The 22448-nt window shown below is 40.8% G+C and overlaps 2 protein-coding genes across 2 annotated transcripts; both read right to left on the reverse strand.

Annotated features, from left to right (window-relative positions):
- Positions 1-10705: 10705 nt before the first annotated feature.
- Positions 10706-12058, reverse strand: LOC133830977 (uncharacterized). The gene has a single exon (XM_062261117.1). It carries the CDS (start codon positions 12056-12058, stop codon positions 10706-10708), a length of 1353 nt encoding a protein of 450 aa, XP_062117101.1.
- A 949-nt stretch (positions 12059-13007) lies between these two features.
- Positions 13008-13583, reverse strand: LOC133830983 (uncharacterized). The gene has a single exon (XM_062261131.1). The coding sequence runs from the start codon at positions 13581-13583 to the stop codon at positions 13008-13010; it is 576 nt and encodes a 191-aa protein (XP_062117115.1).
- Between the last annotated feature and the right edge of the window lie 8865 nt (positions 13584-22448).

The raw sequence follows: 22448 nt of genomic DNA on the forward strand, positions 1-22448 counted from the left end.
TACTTTATTTTATGTCTTCTTTCGCACAAGCATATTGTGTCTGAATGATCGTCCATTAATCTGGTCCTCTGCGTCGCCATTTTGTTTTATGTACCAGATTTCGATGTGGCCTCAGGTCAGCATGAGTCCCGAGCGACAGATCCTGTTGACGGAGAAAGGGCTCCTTCATGAGTCCAAAGAAAGTGCCATCAGTATCAGAGGTGTAATGAACCCCTATTGTATGCAAATCATGACTCGGCTCTACTTCATGGATCAAACTGATCTTGGAGCTATGCGAGTCAAGACACAGAGGGGCAACATGTCCCTCGCCAAAATCACGGCTGCATGTGCGAAGCAATTGGGATTGTTTTTTAAAAAATCCCCCCAGCTTCTTCGACTCTATCCCTATCAAAGGCTGAGTATGAGAGGGTGTGTTCTGAGACCTTTACCTCATGTGCCAAGCATCAAGGGATCCCTGAGAGCAAGAAGAAATATGGCTCTGACTTAGCTTATACCGCAGAGTCGTCCCCTGAAAAATCTGCTTTGGCACGCAGGTCTACTCGTATACATGGGCGGTCCTCGATGCCCTCTAATGCTCTACAGGTCCAACCCTTCCAACAGGCGCCTCTGCCAAAGGAAGCCCTGGGGAAGAGGAAGTCTCGAGAAGAATCCTCTTACGAAGACTCGGATGATGGAAAATGCATTTCGTCCAAGCTTCGGATCTCAAGAGGCTATGCTTCTGCCACTAGGGGCTCTTCTTTGGTAATCCCCAAACTTACTCCAGGGAAGTTACCAACTGGGCAAGCTCTGTCCTTGCCTAAGAGGCCTCTGGGATCTGCCCCTGTTGGCTCTTTACCCATATCATCCACCTCTTCACCTGTGTCGGGGTCCTCCTTGGGGGAGGGCCCGAAAGACATTGCGCCTGCTGTAGCTCAACCTTCTGCATCGGTCAGGCCGTCAGAGGCGGTGACTGTTAGTGGGGTGCAAGATGACTTGCAAGTTGAGGCGAGATCCCCTATCACCTGTGCAAGATCATCAGAGGCGCTGCCCTCTGCCTCTGCCTTGGCTGGGGGGTCTGACGTTGGCCACAGGCAAGGATGAGAGAGGAGACACCCTTCTTCTGCCTCTCATAAGAAATGTCTTTTAGAGGATGCTTTTGGGGGCGACTCTGAGTCTACGAGCAGTCCTTCTCGGTCAGTTCATGCAGGCCAGGTTATTGCCCCAGAGACCCTTTCCGTATGTCAAAAATCAGGGGCTACCGAGGTCGCAGGTGACCATAATTTAGGTGTTGTCGTTCATGTGACATCACCTGTGGCTTCTAGTTCTCATTTAGGAGAAGTCATCATCGTATCCCCGAAGGGTACAAGTAATTTTGAGTCTCCAAGTGCTTTTCTGGAGCAACTGACGTCTTCTGCAGTGCAAACGCCAGTGTATCTGCCAAGTGACTTGGGCGAAGATGTTGGGGACGGGTTGCTTGCATGTCCTTCCATGCCACATCTTTCTGGAATGGGACCGACCGCTTTGACTTCTGATAGTATTATGGTGTCATCGCTAGCGGGAGGTGGGGAGTCGGTTGCCCCCGTTGCTTCTATTGCTACGCTAGCAGGGAGAGAAGCAAATGACAGAGTTGCAGATGTGCCAGAATATGTACCTTCTACGTCAATAGAGGTGATGGAGGAGATGTTGCGCATTAGTAGACCTCATCTTCCTGCGGAAGCTATTGGGTCGTTGAGTAGGCAAGGTGACTTGCTGTAACAAGTGTCGAACCATATATGTAGAGTCCAAGAACTTTACTTAGCTAAGATAGATAATAGTATGATAGTATTTATAGCATTATCTTTGTTACTGTGGATTTTTGGTTCAAACCGAGAATTATTTGGACACTCATAGTAGTACTTATAGATTTTCTAAGTTTAATCTATAGTTTAAGAATATTAAGTTTAACCTAAGGTTTGATTAATGTGACTGATATTAAGGATAATATTTATTATACTATAAGGTTTAGATATCAACCAATAGGAATTTAAGCACATGTTATGAATGATGATTAAGGATTAAGTATATTTTAGGATTAAATTTAATAAGGAGTAAAGTTTGAATGTTATAGGGTCAGTCAGCAGCTTTGACTACGTTGAGGGCTTAGTCAAGGCTGTTTACTCCATTCAAACTTAGCTAAAAATGTGTAATTTCGTGTTTAATTAATCAGTGTATGCCGATATATCGCAGCTATAGGGGGCGATATATCGCAGCACGTAGATACGGAAAACACGAGACGATGCACGGGAGCCTCGGGCATACTGGCCCAGGCGATATATCGCCTCCTCCAGTATGTTTTCAAACATTTTTGAATTCATTTCCTTTCAGCCATTCAAACTCCTTCAACAGTCCAGCATCTTTTGAACGAGTCTTCAGCCTCTGCTGAACGATTATTCAAATGATTTTCACCTAAAAAAGCCATTATTTTTATTCAAGTAAAATCAAGATACTTTCATTCCCAAACTCTATAAATAGGACCTAGTACCCAGCCATTATTCACCTTTTGCTCTAAGTTCAGAAACTGCTAGTGTTAAGTGAGTGTGAGAGTGTAAACACCTGGTTTGGGAAAATCATAAGCTTAAACATCATAAGCTTATTAAACACTTTGGGAGTGAGGTTCTATAGTATTTCGGTTGAGGTGTAGATTGGTCTTTCAAGTCTTTGAGGTAACCAAAACTCTAGTTCATTTCTGTATTATGTTATTTTCTTTCTCATAGTCTTCTACTCAATCTCTAACCTTAATCTTCATTTTGGTTAGGGAATCTAAGTTCTTGAGCACATAAGTTTCGGTAAGCATGTTTCTCAAATGGTTTAGTCTTTCCATCCCTTTCATTTCATCTCCTTTCTTCTTTAGACTCACTCTTTCTTATGGTTTTAGGAGTGTTCCAAAAAGTCCCAACTCAGTCCACATATCCCGGTAACTTTGGTAAGGAAAATTGGCTAGAATCTATATGTTTATGTTTATGTTATCTTATGTGTTATGTTATGATATGTTATGAATATGTTATGAATGTGTATGTTTGTAGGCTTGGGCTTATGCCCTATTTGACTAACAAGACCCCAAAAAGATTGTGGGCATATGCCTATTTAGCTGGTAGGACCCCACTAATCTCATGGGCATAAGCTTGTTTAGTCTATGGGACCCCAAGTAATAATGGCCATTATAATAAGTGTATTATGTGTTATGATATGTCTTTACATTTATTATGAAGTTTATGTTTATGTTTATGACTATGTGTTAGATTTTTCCTTGCTGGGCATTAGGCTCATTCCTTTCTGTTTTATGTGCAGGAAATAAGCTTTAGAGGCGGTAAGATTCATGACGCTTAGAGAATGTGTATCGATGGTGAATGGAGTCAAGGGGCCGAGCGTTATTCGATTCGAGGATGTAGTCTTGTTTATGTTTTTATGGTTTTAGATGTATTTTCCGCATTTTCTATGAAACTCTTTTTACTTTAAGTTATTTTTGTTTTAAAGACAATGGGTACCCATATCCTACTTATTTTTATGAAAGTAACTTTTGTTTCTACAAGTTTATAATAAATTATGGTATTTTCGCAAATGTATGTTTTAGTAAGAATTTGTATGTATAGTTCAATAATGGTCCAAGAGTCTAAATTAGTGGGTCATTACAATATATGGATGGTAAGTTTGTTTAATATGAGCATGGTTTCCATGTATATATGTGAGTGAGTATTGTGTGGTGTGTGTCCTATTTGTTGTGTGACAAGTGTAGCTAATGTTTTACAGAGTTACGTATGCGCTTCTGCTGCTAGAAGGGAGTATGCAGCATCTGTTCAGAACATCACGAAGATGGCTGAGCAGGCAGCCATGCTGGAAGAAGAACATTTGGGGAGAAGGATGGCCGAAGCGAACCGAGATGTGCTCGTGGAGGCCATAAAGAAGCTAGAAACGCACCTGGCGGAGGAGAAAGAGAAGGTTGTGGCCACAGAGGAGAAGCTGGTAAGTTCTGTTGGACTAGAGTTGGAGCGTGACAAACTGAAAGTGGAACTAGTGGTTATGACTAATAAATGGATAGAGAAGAGCTAGTTCTGCGTGCAGCACGAAGCCTGAATGGAGAAGCTCGATAGCATGATAAGCGATTTGGAGGAGGATGTAGTATCTCTGCAGACAAAGAAAGAGATTTTGGAGAAAGAAAAGAACGAGCTACATCAGAACGTGGGGGTGTTAGAAATGGGCGTTGCAGATGCGCAAAAGCAGAAGCTGGAGGTGGAACTTCGGTTAAAAGAAAAATTAAGGGAGAAAGAGGTAGAATTAGGGGAAATGTCTGAGGTATGTGCTCTATATATGGGTATGATGATATAGTTGTTAAGTGTTATTTTGCGTGTTTTAATTAGGCGAAGGGTTTGTTTTGCATAATGTAGAATGTGTTGCGATATTTTTGCTATGCAAGTGCACACAGTCGTAATTCGTAATAAAATGGTAAAACCAAGTATCGTCCTCAAGGACTGATTTATCAATTACCAATCAATTAATTTCTTGTTCTATTTGATAAATTAAAATTCTTGATTTTTATAAACTCAGCAGAAGAAACTATAAAGTGCAGAAACAATAATTAAAAAGTAAATGGAATAACAACTAATAATAAAACTTTTAATTTAACCACTGAATAAACAAATAGGATATTTAATCTCATCAACAATCCTCCCTATTATTCCCTAATGCAAAGTATGAGTTCTTCTTCTTTTTACCTAATTCAATTAATGAGTTGATACAGCAGCCTATAATCATACTATGAATTATAAACTCAACCTACGTGACAATTTCCTATATTTCTATGGTAAATTGAACCACAAAGGTAGCATTAATCTCGACAACTTAATAAATAGTTACACAATTAATTCAGATACTTTCGTTCTAAATTAGAATTATGTCCAATATAACCACAGCAGATTTAAATCTCACTTCTCAGATTTTGACTTAAAAACATATGTATATGACTATAGATGGCCAATCAATAATCAATCTATAAGAACAGGTTATATGGAATTGAAGAAGATTGAAGAAGAAGAAAATTGAAATTGCATTAGTTCATAACATGGGTTCAAGAGATTCAATTAAACATCCTAAACAGAAAATTAGTTCATAATCATAATGCTAATCACAACAAAAATTAAAGATAACATCAGGAAGAAGAAGAAAAACATGTAAAAATACTCTAAGCCTGAGCCTTCAAAACCAGAACTTCTCTCCCCGTCCGTACGTATTTTCTCTTCTCTTTTTTGCCATATTAAAACCTAGGACTTGATTTTTAAAGAGGCGGGCCGCGGCTCTACATACACCATGCCGCGGCCCGTGTCTAAAATTCTGGGCATTTTGGTCTCTTCATGCCGCGGCCTATGTTGCCGAATTCTGGGTCGATGCCCTTCTATGCCGCGGCCCTCTCTAGCCATGTCGCGGCCCGAGGATCTCCTTCAAAACAGTGGTTCTGTTTCCCACCTAGCCGCGGCTCTACTTTGCTCATGCCGTGGCTCTTAAGGGATTTCTCAATTTTTCAAGTTTTCATCCCAAAAATTCACCGACACTTCCAAATTATGTTGAGATCCATTCTTTCTCGAAATATGATGAAAAACTTGGTTATTTCTTCCCTTTCGTTGGCATTTTTCTCCAAGTGCTCAATTCTTCCTGATATTTACAAAGAGAGACAAACGAAGCATAAACCCGCACTAAATGAAAGAAAAATGACATAAAAGACTACTAAAAACATCACCTAAACATGACAAAACTAGACTCAACAGAATGATCGACATAGTTTTTTGGTGCTTGCATATGCATTCTTTATTTTGCTTGTTTGTTGATGGTTGGACAATTGTAGATGTAATGTGCAAATTATCAATACGACTTGTAGAAATTCTTTCACGTTAGTTGTCTGGTTGCTAGTGAGTGTGTTTTTCTTGATACTATAATAATTAAAATATTGCAGCAGGTGAGAGTCAGTTGACATATTCTGATAAGAGGCTTCATAAACCCATTAGGCCATTGTGTGTGAGATACAGTAAGAGCCTGTACAGATGGTGGGAGAGAATGTCCAGTTAAGTGTCGTGTGAGCAATTTAGCTTAATGTTGAGGTGATTGGTTGGTGCTGACGACATTTCTGTTGCAGGTGAACATCGTGAGTGGGTAAAAGTGTCATTTTTTAGGCGGATCTTTGATAAGCCACAGTGGTTATACTCGACGTGGGCATTGAATGAGTTAGTAAGAAGTGGAATTCCGTATTACATATCGTGCGAGTGTTATGGATTGGGTCATCCGAAGCTAGAGAGTGCGATGGCGGAGTATGCACGTTGTATTGAATGGGATTAGATACTCCCAAGATGTATATTTTGTAAATTATGTAATGTGCGTCCCAAAGGGGTATACAGCAAATAAAGTAATATAACTGGTAATCGTTATGAATACAACATAGTTTGTAAATAACAGCTTCTGATCAATTGTTTCTATTGACAATCTGTGGACATCTAGTTGTCTGGTCTACAAGGTTTACATTGATTTCGTGCATTTATTGCTAAGAGAGTTGAATGCGTAGGTAGTCTCTCGCTTATCATCTATTGATCCTGGTCACAATCACGAAAGTTTTGTTCTTTATAAAGTCTGTTCTGTAGTTTTGTGTTGAACCTTCTTGCCTTGAGAGAGTCGTGTTGCTTTCTTATTAGAACTAAGTCGTCCTCTTGGGTGCATGAAAAAGCAAGGTAGATGCTTTACCATTTACGAGAGGGGGCGACGTAGTTCTGCACAAATACAGAATGTTGCATGTGAGGCCTGGCCTCGAGGCAGAGCTAAGAGAGGCAGAACCCTGGATCAGACATCTTTCCAGTGCACCAATACCGAAGTGTATGTGGCAAGGCTTGCTTGGGTAGGCTCTTAATCCGATAGAGGCAGCCGTTGTATAGGGCACGGGTGCAACTGCGGAAAAAGTTCCTCCCAGCCTTGGATTGCTAAACCAGTTAGTGTGCACCGAGGGCACCACCAAAGTGGGGTGTCTGATGGTTATACTACAACAGTCAGGGCAGATTAAACTAGATGGTGGAGCTCCTCACAACAAAGTAAGAGGGCAGGGTAGGTGGTGGAGTGTACCCTGGATGGTCAACCAAATCTGCATAGTCAGGCCAGATTAGACTGCGAAATGACTGGCCTTAGCTCCCCATTAGCTTAGTCAAGTCAGATTAGAATGCCTTTAGGTGAAAACCCAAAATGTCATGGGCAAGATATCGAGTGGAGTGGCAGAGGTAACATGCCTCTATATGTATCTTGTGTGTTTGAAGTTACTTCTTGCTTCTTACCATGCACCATTTTCCGCATACTAACAATCTTTCCCTTTTTACTAAGGGATTCTCAAGTTTAGGAAATGGGTACATGGGAATTACAAATTCTTGCTGTGTCTCACCTAAATGTTCAAATGGACGAAAAAATTATAATCACAAGTGTCCCGATGGGCGCTATTTATAGCGGAAGTGTTAGGTAGATTTAAATGCACGTGAACAATGTTGTTTCTCATCTGGGTAGGTAAGGATATATTAAAATATGGTTTTGCTAGTAGCCCTTAGTGCGGAGTAAGTAGACTTATAGTGGTCACATGCGTTTTTTTTTTTTTTGTATTACAGGAAAGATTCCTTATGCAAAAAAGGAAAGTTGCTTTATTACTTTCGAATTATAGAGTACAACCATCAGCAATAATATCGTTTCAAAGACATTGAATTCCAAGTACGAGGTACATTTTTCCCATTACGTACATTTTTAAGAGTATAAGACCCTCGCCCTAGCACTTCTGTGATTTCAAAGGGTCCGTTCCAGTTCGGCTCTAGTTTCTTTGGGTTGCCAGTGGCTTTATGCAGAACCCAGTCTCCCTTCTTTAACGTACGTGAGTGGACCCTTTTATTGTAATAGTGTTCAGCGGCCTTTTGGTATTTTTCGTGTCTTATTTGTGTTGTGGTATGTAACTCATCCAGGAGGTCGAGGTTGTGTGTAACGCCCTACTACCTTAGAGTCGTTACTAAGTGAGTTTAAAAGGCAGCATTCCGCTTGCTAACCAAGCATTAAGCTCAAAAGTGTAACTAAACCGTATTAAAATCACATAATTTGAAAATGAAATCATTCATTGAAAATTATGAATGTTTTACATTAGGGATCCCAAAAGAAAGTACTGATTATAAATATTTACAACTCAAAATTTGTTTAAGGTCGACTAAACGACAAAATAGAATCCAGTACAAAACAACTCCCAAAAATAACCCTGGCCGAGGCGGCCAGGTAGACCAGACATGTACGCATCACCTCACTCCCTTCGTACTCAAGGTTGGCCAATCTTCCCCTTGCCCTTACCTGCACCACAGAGCACCCGTGAGCCGAAGCCCAGCAAGAAAACCCCACACAAATAGACAACATATGCATATAAATCACTCAGCATATAAACAGGCCATCAATAGGTTAAACACATACGGCCATGCCGTCCCAGGCGCTTTACCAGGCCCTAGGTTTGCGGTCCATACTGTGAGGATATCCCAGGCATCCTTTAGGGTCTTACCCTGGCAACTCGCACTCCGCGTGCTAAATGCTGCTCCCGGCCCCTTGCCCCTCTCAGCCTTCGCCGTTCTCAGCCTTCACCGTTCCCAGCTTTTGCTGATTATTCACATATTTACATACATAGCACAATTAATAAAACACTTAAACATGCATTATCATAATCAATGGGCTATGCCCTGCACATAATCATATAGGGCCATGCCCTGCAACACAACTATGGCGCCTTGCCCTGCTCTATGGGTACAACGGTTTTCTTACCTGTGTCCCGAGCTTCTTGAGCACCAAAATCACGAGCACGGTCCTCTAACCCGAGCCTGACCGAAAACCTAGTCACAACACATACATAACACTATCATTACTAACCAATTATAATCATCTCCCGGAACCAATCCCGTGCTCTCGGGACCTCCCGGTTCCCCACACAAGGTAGCGGAAGCGTCCCCCGAGCCCCCTGGGCAAAAGCCTAAAAACTGAAAATTTCCCCTATCCAGAAATGGCCTAGCACCGCAGCACTAACCCTTAAGGGCCGCAGCGCCCAGAATGGTGCCCTTCCTCTAATGCATCCTAGCGCCGCAACATGGAAGAACAGGGCCGCGGCGCCCATACGCGAACCCAGAAATTTGGGTTTTTCCCAACGTTTTCCCCGAGCGAAAACACTCCCACATCAATATCAAAGCATACCTAACTCTCAAATTCAATCCAAAACCCCATATAGACCATATAACAACTCAGAAACATCAACAACAAGCCTAAATACACATTCAATCCCATGATTCATAAATTGGTTCAAAACCTTATAAAACTTAAACCATAACAGAGCATAACCTTAGGAATGCATGGAATTCTTACCTCAAACAAGGATTCGACCTTGAGCTTCCTCCAATTCCAGCTCCAAGCTAAACCTCTTTTGATTCCCAAGCTGAATTCTCACACTAACAGACCACAAATCCAGCTTTCAACTTCAATTTTCAAACTCTCAAAGTTAAGCTTGGAAACTTAAAGAAAACAGAGATGAACTCCTTACCTCTGAGCTTAACACACCTTTGAGCTAACTTTCCTAGTCACAGCAGCCAAATTCCTTCAATTCACTAGCCCAAAATCCTCAAAACTCAGCAAACTCCCAATCAACAAGGAGAGGGGAAAAGGAAATCGCATGGGAGAGAGAGAGAGCTGAGAAGTTTTGTTTTTCTTTTCTTTCCTTAGCCTTTTCTAAACTGTTCTAATAATTCCCAGCCCTTATCCAATCTTAACTAGCTGCCAAAAAGACCCAATTGCCCCTTAAATTAGCCTAAGTCCTCTTATGCCACCAAGGGCGATTTAGTCTTTTAACACATCCCGCTAAATCCTCGAGTGTGCCTAAAAATCCTTGTTTTAATCCCGACATGTCTAAACTATTACTACCACTAACCGCTACTCAATAATTCCCGAATACTTTACAATATTCCCAAAATACCCCTAAGCTCCTCCCGAGCCAGGTATTTGACCCCGTTGTGACTTTCCTAGCTAAACAGCTCCCAAGGACCGTCTCGGCATGTGCATCACAAGTATATCACCATTATATCACAAATATCACATGTATCACATTTATGCCCTCAACGGGCTAAAATTACAATCATGCCCCTAACAACCAAACAGGGCCCACATGCATATTTAATCACCTAAACATGCACTCTAATCACATATTCATTAAATTCACATATATTAATACAAAATATCAGTTATTGCCCTCCAGGCACGCTAATCAAGGCCCCAAGCCTTATTAGCAAATTTGGGTCGTTACATTGTGTGTCAACTGTACGTTGTTTATGGTCATATCAGAAGCTATCTCTGTTCGAAGCATACGTTGGCCCACTTCTGTTGGGATGATAGCTTCTGTTCCATACACCATGGCATAGGGAGACTCGCTCGTAGAGGACCTTTTTGTTGTTCTATATGCCCATAGGACCTTTGGTAACTCTTCTACCCACGTGTCTTTTTTATCTTCCAATTTTTTCTTGATGTTGGCAAAAATGACTTTGTTTGAAGCTTCTGCTTGGTCATTTCCTTGAGGGTAGGTGACAGAAGAAAAACTCAATTTTATCATGTATGTGTCACACAGCTCCTATACTTTGGCATTTTGGAACGGGGTTCCGTTGTCAACGACTATTTCCTATGGTATCCCAAATTGGCAGATGATGTGCTTCCATATGAAGCCCATGGTGTCAGTTTTGCTAATCATGATGTATGCCTCTGCTACGACCGATTTAGTGAAGTAATCGGTGGCTAACAAAGCATACCATTTTCCCCCAACAGCTCTGGGCAGTTCCCCTACTACGCCCATCCCCCATTTTGCAAAAGGCCAAGGTGCGATGATGGAGTGTAGAACTTGAGCGGGCTGATGGATGGTGGGTGCAAATCGCTGGCATTTGTCACACTTCTTTGCATAGTCGTGAGCTTCTGTCATCATGTATGGCCAGTAGTACCGTGCTGTAAATGCTTTGTGTGCCAAACTTCGCCCCCCTATGTGGTTTCGACATGTTCCTTCGTGGATTTCCTCTAATAATTTTTTAGCTTCTGATGGACGTAAACATTGAAGATAGGGGCCATTAAAGGACCTGTGGTACAACGTTCCATGGATGATGGAGTAGCGTTGAGCTCGAAGGCACAGAAGCTTTGCGTTTTTTGCATGGGTTGGCAATTCAGACTTGGTCAAGTAGCGAATGATTGGATCCATCCAGCACTCTAGTTCTGATGAGGTTGAGAAAACTTCCGAATCTCTTGGCGAGTGGCTTCTGGAAATGGCGGAATGTCGAGGACATTCTCCTGCAAAGGCTAGTTTGGCGAGGGCATCGGCTTTCTGATTTTGTTCCCTCGGTATTTGCACAAGCTCAAACTGATGGAATTGTGCCTTCAATTCAGATACTTTTTTCAATAGGCTGGTCAGGTGGGGTGCCTTGGTGTCGAAATTTTCGACCACTTGCTCTGTCATGAGTTTTGAATCTCCTCTGACTTTCAATCGTCTAATACCCATGTCTCGTGCTAATTCTAAGTCGTAAATCAGAGCCTCATACTCATCCTCGTTATTTGTGGCAAATTGCTCCAATCGTATGGCTTCCTCAATTTTTAGTCCGGAGGGTGCTTCCAATACGATGCCGATTCCAGCTCCTTGAGAATTGGAGGCTCCGTCCGTATGCATTGTCCACACCCATTCAGCTTCTAATTCCAGCAGTTCAGGTAAGGTATCTGGGGTAAAAGATTGTATCTCAACTAGGAAATTTGCAAGTACTTGGCCTTTCTTTGCTTTTCGTGGCAAAAACTGTATATCATATGTCCCGAGTTCAATTGCCCATTTGGATAATCTACCGGAGAGATCGGGTTTGTTCAAGACCTGCTTCATTGGGTAGTCCGTATATACAATGATGGTATGACTTTCAAAATACTGTTGTAGCTTCTTCTTTGCCGTAATTAGTGTGAGTGCCAATTTTTCCATCATGTTGTAGCGGTTTTCAGCGTCTAGTAGCATCTTGTTGCAGTAGAACACTGGCTTCTGTCGGCCTACGTCTTCCCGAAAGAGCACTGAACTTACGGCAAAGTGAGAGACAGACAGGTACAGGAACTAGTCTTCGTTGGGGATGGGAGAGCTTAGTATAGGAGGAGAGCTCAAATAGGCTTTCAATTCTTCAAGTGCTTTATTTTGTTATGTCCCCCAGGTGGTGTTGGTAGATTTCTGGATGCATTGGAGGAAAGGCTGGCAACGATCGGACATGCGGGATATAAACTAGCTTAGTGCTACGATTTTTCCTGTCAGAGCCTGGATGTCTCGGATGGTTTTGGGTTCCTTGACCTCTGAGAGCGATGCAATCTGGGTTGGATTGGCCTCGATGCCTCTCTGGCTGACCACATACCCTAAGAACTGGCCAGATGACACCCCAAAAACACACTTGGTTGGATTCAATTTCATTTTATAGGAGTTGGTGTAGTCTATGCATACTCTCTTTTTTACGTTTTTCTTTGGGACCACTACAGGGTTGGCTAGCCAACTAGGATACAGGCATTCTTCGATTGCTCCTATGCCCAGAAGCCATTGTACCTCTTCTTGTATGGCTTGGTTGATTTTGGGAGCAAACCTCCTCTGCCTTTGTTTGATGGGTGGGAAGCTATTTGATATGTTGAGGCTATGATTCATGACAGAGGGGTCTATTCCTGGTATATCATGCGAAGACCAGGTGAAGGTCCCAACTCTGGTTTTCAGGAACTGGATTAGGGTCTGCTTTTGTTCTTCAGAAAGCTTGGTACTTACCAGCACTATTTTGGATGGGTCAACATCATCTATACAAATTTCCTCTAGATCATCAAGGGTGGTCTGGGGCTTTTCGCGATCTCCCTCTACATCTATGCCTTTGAAACATGCCGTTAAGTTGTTCTTTGATTGCTATTTGTTGGGGTTGTCATCAAGAGAGGAGGTGCCAGAATCATTTATCTCTTTCAGGGTAAGGAAGCATTTTATACCGGCTGTTGGGTGAGTGGCACCGCATAACTTGGTGCAAAGTTAAGACCACTCCCTGCATTCTGTGGATCCAACTTCTTCCCATGATGGTGTTGTAGCTTGTGACGGAGTCCACGATGAGGAAGTCCACTGGCAAGGTGCGCTCTGCGGCTACCACGTTTAATCTAACAGCACCCTTCGGGTATACCCTTTGGCTGTTAAATCCCAAGATTGGTGCAACAGAGGGCCTGATCTGACTTTCTTCGAGTCCCATCTTCTGAAAGGCTTCCCATAAGAGAATATCAACCCCACTGCCCCCATCAACCAAAACTGTTCCCAGCTGGAAATGGTCGACCTGTAACAAAAGGAATAAATTGTCGTCATGGGGTAGGTGCACTCCCCGCAAGTCATCTTCTGTGAAGGTGATTGCAGAGGCTGGATAGCATCTGTCCTCCGAAGTGACAAGGTTGACTGTGTGGCCTAATGATCTGTATCGCTTCACTCTTTCTTCCATTCTCCTAGGAATTTTGGTTGCCTGTTCATGTTCCTCGGTGAGCTCCATGATCCTGTGTATCATGGGGATTTGTTTGGGAGGCTCTTGTGAGCTTTTGGTAGCCATATTCAGGGAGTCTGCTACTGGTGGTGTTGGGACAGAAGCGGTGTTAGGCTGTGAGACGCCGGGTCTGCTTGTCCCCTTAATGTACTGGGTTAATCGTCCACTTCTCATGAGGGCTTGGATCTGATTGTGGAGGTTGTGGCACTCGAAGATTGTATGGCCATGATCCTTGTAGAAGAGGAAAAACCTGTTTTTATTTCTTCTTTCAGGGGAAGTGGTAATTTTGTATGGCTCACGCTAGATGGGCCTGTCTTTATTTTCTTCGTAGATGACCTCCTGAGGGACGGTGTATTCGAAAGAGGGGTATCGTGGTGGATCTCGATTTGGTTTTGGACTTTTCCCTCCTTTCATTTGATCCTTCTCCTGTCTCTTCCTCTTGTCGTCCCTTGCAGGTGGGGGAGGAGGGTTATTTTGCTGGGGGAGTGGAGATAAGTGAGAACTTCTTTTGCGCACACTCTAGAAATTCCAGGACCCTAAAGACGCCCTCGACGTGGATCTGGACTTTGGCCATGTCATACGGTGGTGTCATGGTGAGGTTTTCGTGTAGGAGAGATCCCACCTGTAGGCTTTTGACGAAGAGGTTAGTCGCGGTGACTGGTTCGACATCGTGGATTTGATGTACGAGGTCGATGAAACGTTGTAGGTATGACTTTGGGTGTTCATTTTAGCCTTTCTCGATTCGGTAGAGATCTGCCATCATTCGTGGTGCTTCGCGGTTAGCATTGTACAGTTGGAGAAAGGCTCTACGGAGATCACTGAAACTGTTGACAGAACCAGGTTTCAACTGCCTGAACCATAGCAGGGTTTGCCCAGAAAAAGTTGCGGAGAATACTTTGCATTGTATGGCTTCATTGTTGGCTTCCAGGGCCATCTTCTATTGGAATTGGAATAGGTGGTTGAGCGGGTCTCCTTTTCCATTGAATGAGGGCAATGGAGGGATTATGAAGTCCCTTGGTTTGGGCTCGTTCTGTATCCACCCTGCAAAGGGCGACCTCTCAGTGCTTCTTGAAACCAATTCCATGTGTTCAGTAGCATGAGCAGACCTCCCGTCTGAGAACTTCTGCATCACTTCTCGCAACATCTCTTCTTTCCAACTGTCCAAGAATCGGATGGAGGGGGCATGGTCCTCGTCTAGTGCACCTTGCGCGGCCCGTTGTTGGGTCTGCTGGGGCCCATTCTTGGCGACTAGTTGGGTTGTTCTTGTGGGCTCTCCACCGGCTTGCGCAGGTGCTTTGTAGCGAACCGCCTGCTGTTCCTCTGCCCCTTGATGAAGACGAGTTGGAGAAGATGGAAGAGGGCATTGGGACCCTTCCCTGACGTGTTGCGTGCTTCTAACAGGGGAATCGATCCGGACGATTGGAGCTCCAGTCCTATCAAGGTCGAGATTCTCTTTTTCTTGGGCCCTGCGTGTAGTTTCATTCGTTTTTCGTAATTCATCAATCTCAGCTCAGAGCCTGGCCTAAGCTTCGGTCAGCACCCTGATGCCTTCGTCAGATCTCTGCTGGCTAGCCTCTAGCAGGCGACACATCCTGTCAATTTGGTTGCCCACATCTGTTGGTGGGGCGACCTGGGCGAAGGTTCCTAGCGCTCTGTTGTTCTTCGATGGCATGGCTTTTGTGTCCGAGTGAATCTTGATTGCAATGAAAGAGTTCTTGATTTGACAATATGGTGAAAGAGGAAACAGGGCTTCCCACAGACGGCGCCAATTTGTTGATGCAACAACTTTGCCTTTCTATATCTGGAGGTACTTTCCGACAAATACTAATTCTCCGATCCTTCTCTGATAATGATGATCAGTTTGACAATTGTTGAACCGTCGAGAGTACCTGCAAGAAGTACACTCCGATGCCTAAGTCAGATTTCCCATCCCTTCATTTGAATAAGAGTTCAGTATTTATAAAACAAAAATGAAAGGAGGTTAGTTGGTTAAACTGGTTCCCTGATTAGTGGGGGAAATAACTTAATTTTCCCCCAAAACATATTTGGTTCGGTTAAATGTACAGAGGTCAAAAGCGCAAATCGCCTCTGACCCACAGCTTCTGTTTTCGGAGCCTCTGCCAGATCAAAATGACTCGTTTCAGCATACTTAAAATGGAGACGGTTTTTGGGCCGAACATTTTGAGCCCAACAACTATATTTATGCACTTTATCATTTTTCTTATAAAAAAACACTAAAAGATCTATTTCTATCAAGTTTTAAATAGATGAAATTAACTGATACGCCATTGAAAATAGTACTAATAATAATAATAATATATTTGCAATGATCCTTTTTACACTAGATTAATAAAAATAAAAACAATAATCAGGTGGCATGCAAATGCAACCTTATATACAGACGATACTCCAAGATCTAGACAACGAACAAATATCTAATTAAGTATATATCATTCATAAATAAGAAAATAGGCCCTATATAAACCCAACATATCTCTTATATATAATAAATGTGTAGATAATAATTTTTTTATTTATTTTAACAGTTTTTTATTTTTTATTTTTTTTTAACCTTAACAGAATATTTGTATATATAATATAATATTTCTATATTTAACAATAGATTGTAAACATGATTTAAATTTGAATAAAATTAAATAAATAAACAAATTATTTAAAAATAATAAAACCATACGTTATAGAACTTAAATAAAATTTAACTAAACTTAAACTTAAACTTTACATATTAGAATAATATCGTAGTAAATATATAACATAATATAATCTACTATCAATTAGAAACGAACTTCTTTTAAAAAAAACTAGCAATAAACTTAAATTTAAAATTAATATATAATATTAATATTATAGTAAACATATAATTTATAATCTATTGTTGTTACTGTCAAATTAAAAAACTAAAACAAACATAAACTTAAACAAAAATTAATTAATTAATTAAAATATAATATTTTTACGATATTTTACAATAATTTAAATAATTAAATCATATTTATTTAAAGATAATAAAGTCATATATATCATTTTTTTATCTTATAAATTTGTATGATAGTTTGTTTTTTATCAAGCGATTGAAGCTCTTTTTCTTCATCAAATTCACCAAAGGACATTGCGAGATACATTAGAAACTAAAAATAGTTGATGTACCTATACTATTCTACACTATGACTTTTTCTATTCTTATTTTATTCTATTATTAATTTCTTTTTAAATATTATTGTAATTTATATATGTTTCTTGTAGTCATGTAAATATATATTTATGTCAATATTTTGTTTAGATGTCATATATGTAGAGATTATTGATATAAATATTTATATATATATTATATAACTGTAATTTATTCTATTATATATTGAAGAAAAAAAGTGAACTGATTTTTATTAAAATTATAGATAATGTTTTACCCTAATTCTTTTAATACATTTATGACATACATTATATTAAACATATTTTATTTATTTTATGATATTATTTATTTATTTATAATTTATATGATAATTACAAAATATAAAAATAAATATATGTTTGAATAAACATGTTTATAACTTAAAACTAAGCAAACGTGTATTGCACATTATTTTTTACCATATATATATGATTGATGATCATTATAACTAATAAAACATATATAATTAAATATGGTTGATGAAAACTGACCAGATATTGAATGAAGATTCTTTCATCAGAGGCTATGGGAGATCAATTGTCAGCAGCACGGTTTTCTTCTGTTGAAACAACGTCATTCGGTTCATCAACTGTCGCAGTAGTAGAGATCAAATAATGATTATTTGTAGTCATGTTCTTCATAGTTTCACCTTAAATATTGCACTCTTGCTGAAGAAAAGAAAAAAAAATATCTAACTTTCGCTTGGTTTGGACTTTAGGTAAAGATATATATATATAATACATAAAAATATAAATTAAACTAAGGTTAATTAATTCTAAGGTTAATTTAAAAACATAATGTAAACTAGGTTAATTAATATTTATATAGATATTTTTGTAATTTATTTTAAATCATTAATTTTTGAATATTTTTATTATGTACAATTTGATTACGTATATACTATATACGACTATGATTCCTAAAACTAGACATATTTCTTCTATATAATAAGTGTATAGATAATGGAAATTTTTGGTTTTAACGGTGTTCCACCCAGATTTTGAGATAAGAAGCTATGACCCCGAAAACTGGGCTCGTCAGGTGTGAGCTCGAAATATATGCAAACATCATATGGTTCAACCGTTAAACCTCTCTGAAGTAAAATAACGACCTCGAGGATGTGTAACCTCGAATATTCTCCGAGCTCGCGATGGGTAAAGGCACGACACTTGAATATATTTTTTACCAATTGTCTTCAGACGAGATAATTCGAGCTCGGGAAGTGCAAGCTCGGATGTGACAGCCTCGTCAGCAGCTACTTATCTCGAGCATAGAGTGAAGTTGAGTGGAAAGCTCGTAACTGACCCATAGACTTAACGGACTCAATGCCAATCGTTGATCTCGAAGACCTGATGAATCACCTGGGATAGCCCATTACGTGTGAACATGCTACTGTTATGTAATCCCAATATTTAAGGGATATCATTTAATCTGTTATCTGTTCCCGATCTTCATGGGACGTTTCTGTGTATATAGGAGATAATGCATTTAATATCATTATTTCAATTGATTTACAGAATATCTTCCCGAAATATGTGGGAATGAATTCTGCAACCTTCTCTATAAATAGAGAAGGAATCACCACTTGTAGAGGATCGATTTTCTTATTTCTAGAGAGAGAACTCTGGGTAATTAATTTCTGAAGAATTTCCAGAAAACTCCTAAGTCTTAATAATATAGACTCGTGGACTAGGCAGATTAACCGCTGAACCACGTAAAAATCCTCTTATTTTTCTTCATCATTCATTCGATTCATTGTTTAATTGCTCTACAGTTTAAGTTGACGAAAAATGGCGTCAACAGTTTGGTGCTTTCATTGAGAGATGTTAAACAGTACGTGTGTGAGTCTGTTCAGTCAAAGAACCGCCCAAATCAACAATGGCAGCAGATGATCCCAATGTTCCTGAGGAGGAAATTTTAAATGAAACTGACTACCCCCGACGCCCTGGAAAGCAGCCCATGGTGAACTCGGACCCTGATGAGAGGAGTGGTTCATCCGATTCTCGGGGGCCACCAGCCCCCAGGGATGACGAGGACATGTACTACAATCCTGAACAATATGTCCCGATAGTGGAACTCGAAAATCGTCAACTGCGAAAGCAGTTGGCAGAGGCCAAGAAACGCAATGAAGAGCTAGCCATACTAGCTGCTGAGGCGCAGGCGGCTCAGGTCCCACCTTCGCTAGAGGATCAGGCTCTGCCTCCGCGGGACATTCATGTTCCGCCACGTAGGCCTCGAGGGCGGGCACGCAAAAATGTTTCCACCCGAAGGTCGGAGCAACCTCAGCCGCCAGCAGAACAGCCTGCTCTGCCGAGAACCCGAAGAAGTAACCGGGCTGGATCCTGCCAACCCAAATATCAGCATTCATAGTCAAGGGCCAGGCTCTATCAGTATCCCATGCTTCCTATTAATCATACAGATATCAACATTCATATTCCTTTCCAATCATTTAAGCATATAATCATGTATACACAATTACAAAACCCTGAGTCGAGCTCATCTTTCGCGGTGAATGTACATGTCCAGCCAGTCTTTAGGAACCCTTAAACCTAGGACGCTCTGATACCAAGTTGTAACGCACTGGATAGCCAAGACCATTACACTGTGCCTATAAAGGTGCAAGACTTTCTAATCAAGTCATTTAGTTAGAAAAGTGGTATTGAAACTATAATTGAACTAGGGTTAAAAGATTTCAGTCACAAAAGTACATTTTCCATAATCAAACATTTTTTTGTACATGGGATCCCAAAAATAATAACGTTTAAAAGACATTTTACAAAATTTCAGGATATAAGTACAGTTACTAGCCACTCTAACGGAAAAACAAACATTTAGGCTTTTCTCGTCCTATACCACTCCTCGACCGTGGCGGCCGATCAGCTGACTATGTATATTTAGCCCCAAAGCTCTCCAACTCAGGACTGGTCCACTTTTCCCTTGCCTTTACCTGCACCACGTAGCACTCGTGAGCCAAGGCCCAACAAGAAACCAGATAACAGAGCATAATCATTAAGCAATCAATTCACAAGGAAACAATCAGACAACTTATAAAGCATAGCCATATACTCAACAATCCATAATATTCACATAATCAGGAATTCAGCATACCAAGCTCATTCATTAACATTAAAAACCAATTCACATAATAAACAGGGTCGACACCCTTAGGTCACATCCCCTGATCATCCCACTGACTCCGACCCGCTTAAATCGTCAGTGAATATTAAGCTGTCCTCAGCTACCAGTGGCCAAGCCGCGCCCTGTGCGCAAATAATGATTCGGGCACTCTTAAGCCACTTATCATATGTCCCATGGCATAATACCATCTGTAACGACCCAAAATCACTAATAAGGCTTAAGGGCCTTGATTAGTTTTCCGGGAGGACATAATTGGTTTATGTGTGAATTTATTGGTTTAACGCATGATTCTTTGATAAGCATGTTTGTATGGTTATATGAATGTAAATGTGATTGTATACTATAATTGTGAGGACCACATTATTATGTGGGTAATTCTGCAGCATGTGACTTGAGGCGATCCTAGGAAGCTAGTTAGCGAGAAAGTCACAACGGGGCTTAATACTTGAATCAGGGCAAGTCAAGGGGTATTTCAGGTATTGAATGGTTATTTAGGTTATCAGGTTGTGGAAATAAATAATTGGAGATATATTTGAGGTTAGGAAGCTTAGGTGGGAATACTGGGGAATTTTACCATTTTTCCCTCGGGGACGTTTCCGGCACCCCAAGCCTCAGGATTGACCTAATTACCTAAGGATAGACTAAGTAAAATACAAAACTCGGTAGAAACATAAAGAACCAACCTTCTCGCCTCTTCCTTTTCTCTCTCAAAGAAAACCACAAGAAACTTAGAAGGACTTGGCTGGAATTCAGAGGATTGGAGCTGAGATTTAGGAGATTAGCTCAAGGATTAGCCGAGGAGTCAATCAAGAATTAAGGTAAGACATACACTTTATGCATGGTGATTAAATTCTGTGTTTATGGCTGGGTTTTGAGGTGTTTATGGATTTTGACATTGAAGGACATAATTGAAGTTTGGAACCTAGGAGTTAGCTAAGAAATCTTTTACAGAGCTGGTTCATCAAAGAAGGTAAGCTCGAATTTATGATTTAATGACTGAATCTTAGTGTTTTCTTGACTGGTTTTGATGTTTTCAAGCTTTTGAGTTTCAGAGATTGAAGTGGGATTTTGGTGAGTTTCTAGGCTAAGTTTTAGCTAGGTTGTGTTGCTGGAATTGTGTTAGAAGTTTTGTGATAATTGAGTTGTGGAATTGGGATAGTTTTGGATGGTTTTGAGTGAGATTTGAGAGTAAAAAATGGTGGTTTTTCTGGGTTCGAAAGGGTTGGGTCGCGGCATAGTTCTTGGTGAGCCGCGGGCCTCTGAGGCTGATGAATGCTGAGGATGGAGGGCCAGCCGCGACATGGGGCTTGTAGGGTCGCAGCCCGTGTCTGGTTTTGGGCATGGATGAGCCTCTGTGTGGGGCCGTGCAACGGCATAGGAGGCTTGAGCCGCGAGCCTTAAGGGAATTTGGGTTTTTGGGATTTAAGCATGGGAATTTAACCTAGGGTGCTCGGGATCAAATCTACTACCGTGTTTGGCGGAATTCGATGTTCTGGAGACTAGAACCTTACCTAGAAGCCCTTTTACAATTATTAATGGTATCCCTTATCTTGGTCGTGACTAGGTATAAGCTAGGGGCTCGAGAAACAGATCACGGTCAAGAGGCATCTCGCGTAACCAGTACACTTGGAAACTAAAGGTAAGAAAACTGCACTCGGTTGTGAATTGATAATAGGACTAAGGGCTCCCTATTTTGTATGCTTATTGAAGGGTTGTATTATGCCATGTGAATAGTAAACAAACAGCCTAAGAGTGCCAGAGTTTTCATTGGCACACAGGGCGCGACTCAGCCACTGGTAGCTGAGGACAGCTTATTATGCACTGAGCTCGGTTTAAGCGGACCGGAGTCAGTGGGGTAAACAGAGGGTGCGACCTAAGGGTGTCGACCCTGATTATTATGTGATTTGATGTTTATTATTGATTAGTGGACTTGTCATGCTGAATAGCTAAGTGTTGGTTTATTGATTCTTTGCTTATGTCTATGGGCTATGTAATTAGTGTGATATGCTAAGTGTATGATCATGCTTTAAGAATTATTCAATTGTTGTCATTGTTTGTACTATAATGTTATGTTTTCTTGCTGGGCCTTGGCTCACGGGTGCTACATGGTGCAGGTAAAGGCAAAGGCAAGCTTGACCAGCCCTGACTTGGAGAGATCTGAGAGTAGAATGTACATGATCAGCTGCTCAACCGCCACGGTTGAGGAGGAAACAGGAATAGAAGAACCATATATGTTTGTTTTTCCCTTAGATTGGCTAGTGGTTGTTCGTACTCTGGAAATTTTGTAAACTAACTTTTTTTAAACGTTGTTTCTTTTGGGATCCCTGGTGTAAAATGTTTAATTATATGAAATGTATCTTTTGAGACCAAAACATTTTAACCCTAGCTCATTAATGGTTTCAGTGACACGTTTTTAACTAAACAACTTGATTAGCAAGTCTTGCACTTTTATAAATACATAGTGTAGCAGTCTTGGCTATCCAAGGCGTTACACCATCTATGATATCTTACATGTATAGGGAGCTCTTAGTCCCATCATTAACGGA

The sequence above is a fragment of the Humulus lupulus genome, chromosome 1, assembly GCF_963169125.1.
Source record: "Humulus lupulus chromosome 1, drHumLupu1.1, whole genome shotgun sequence".
NCBI lineage: Eukaryota > Viridiplantae > Streptophyta > Magnoliopsida > Rosales > Cannabaceae > Humulus > Humulus lupulus.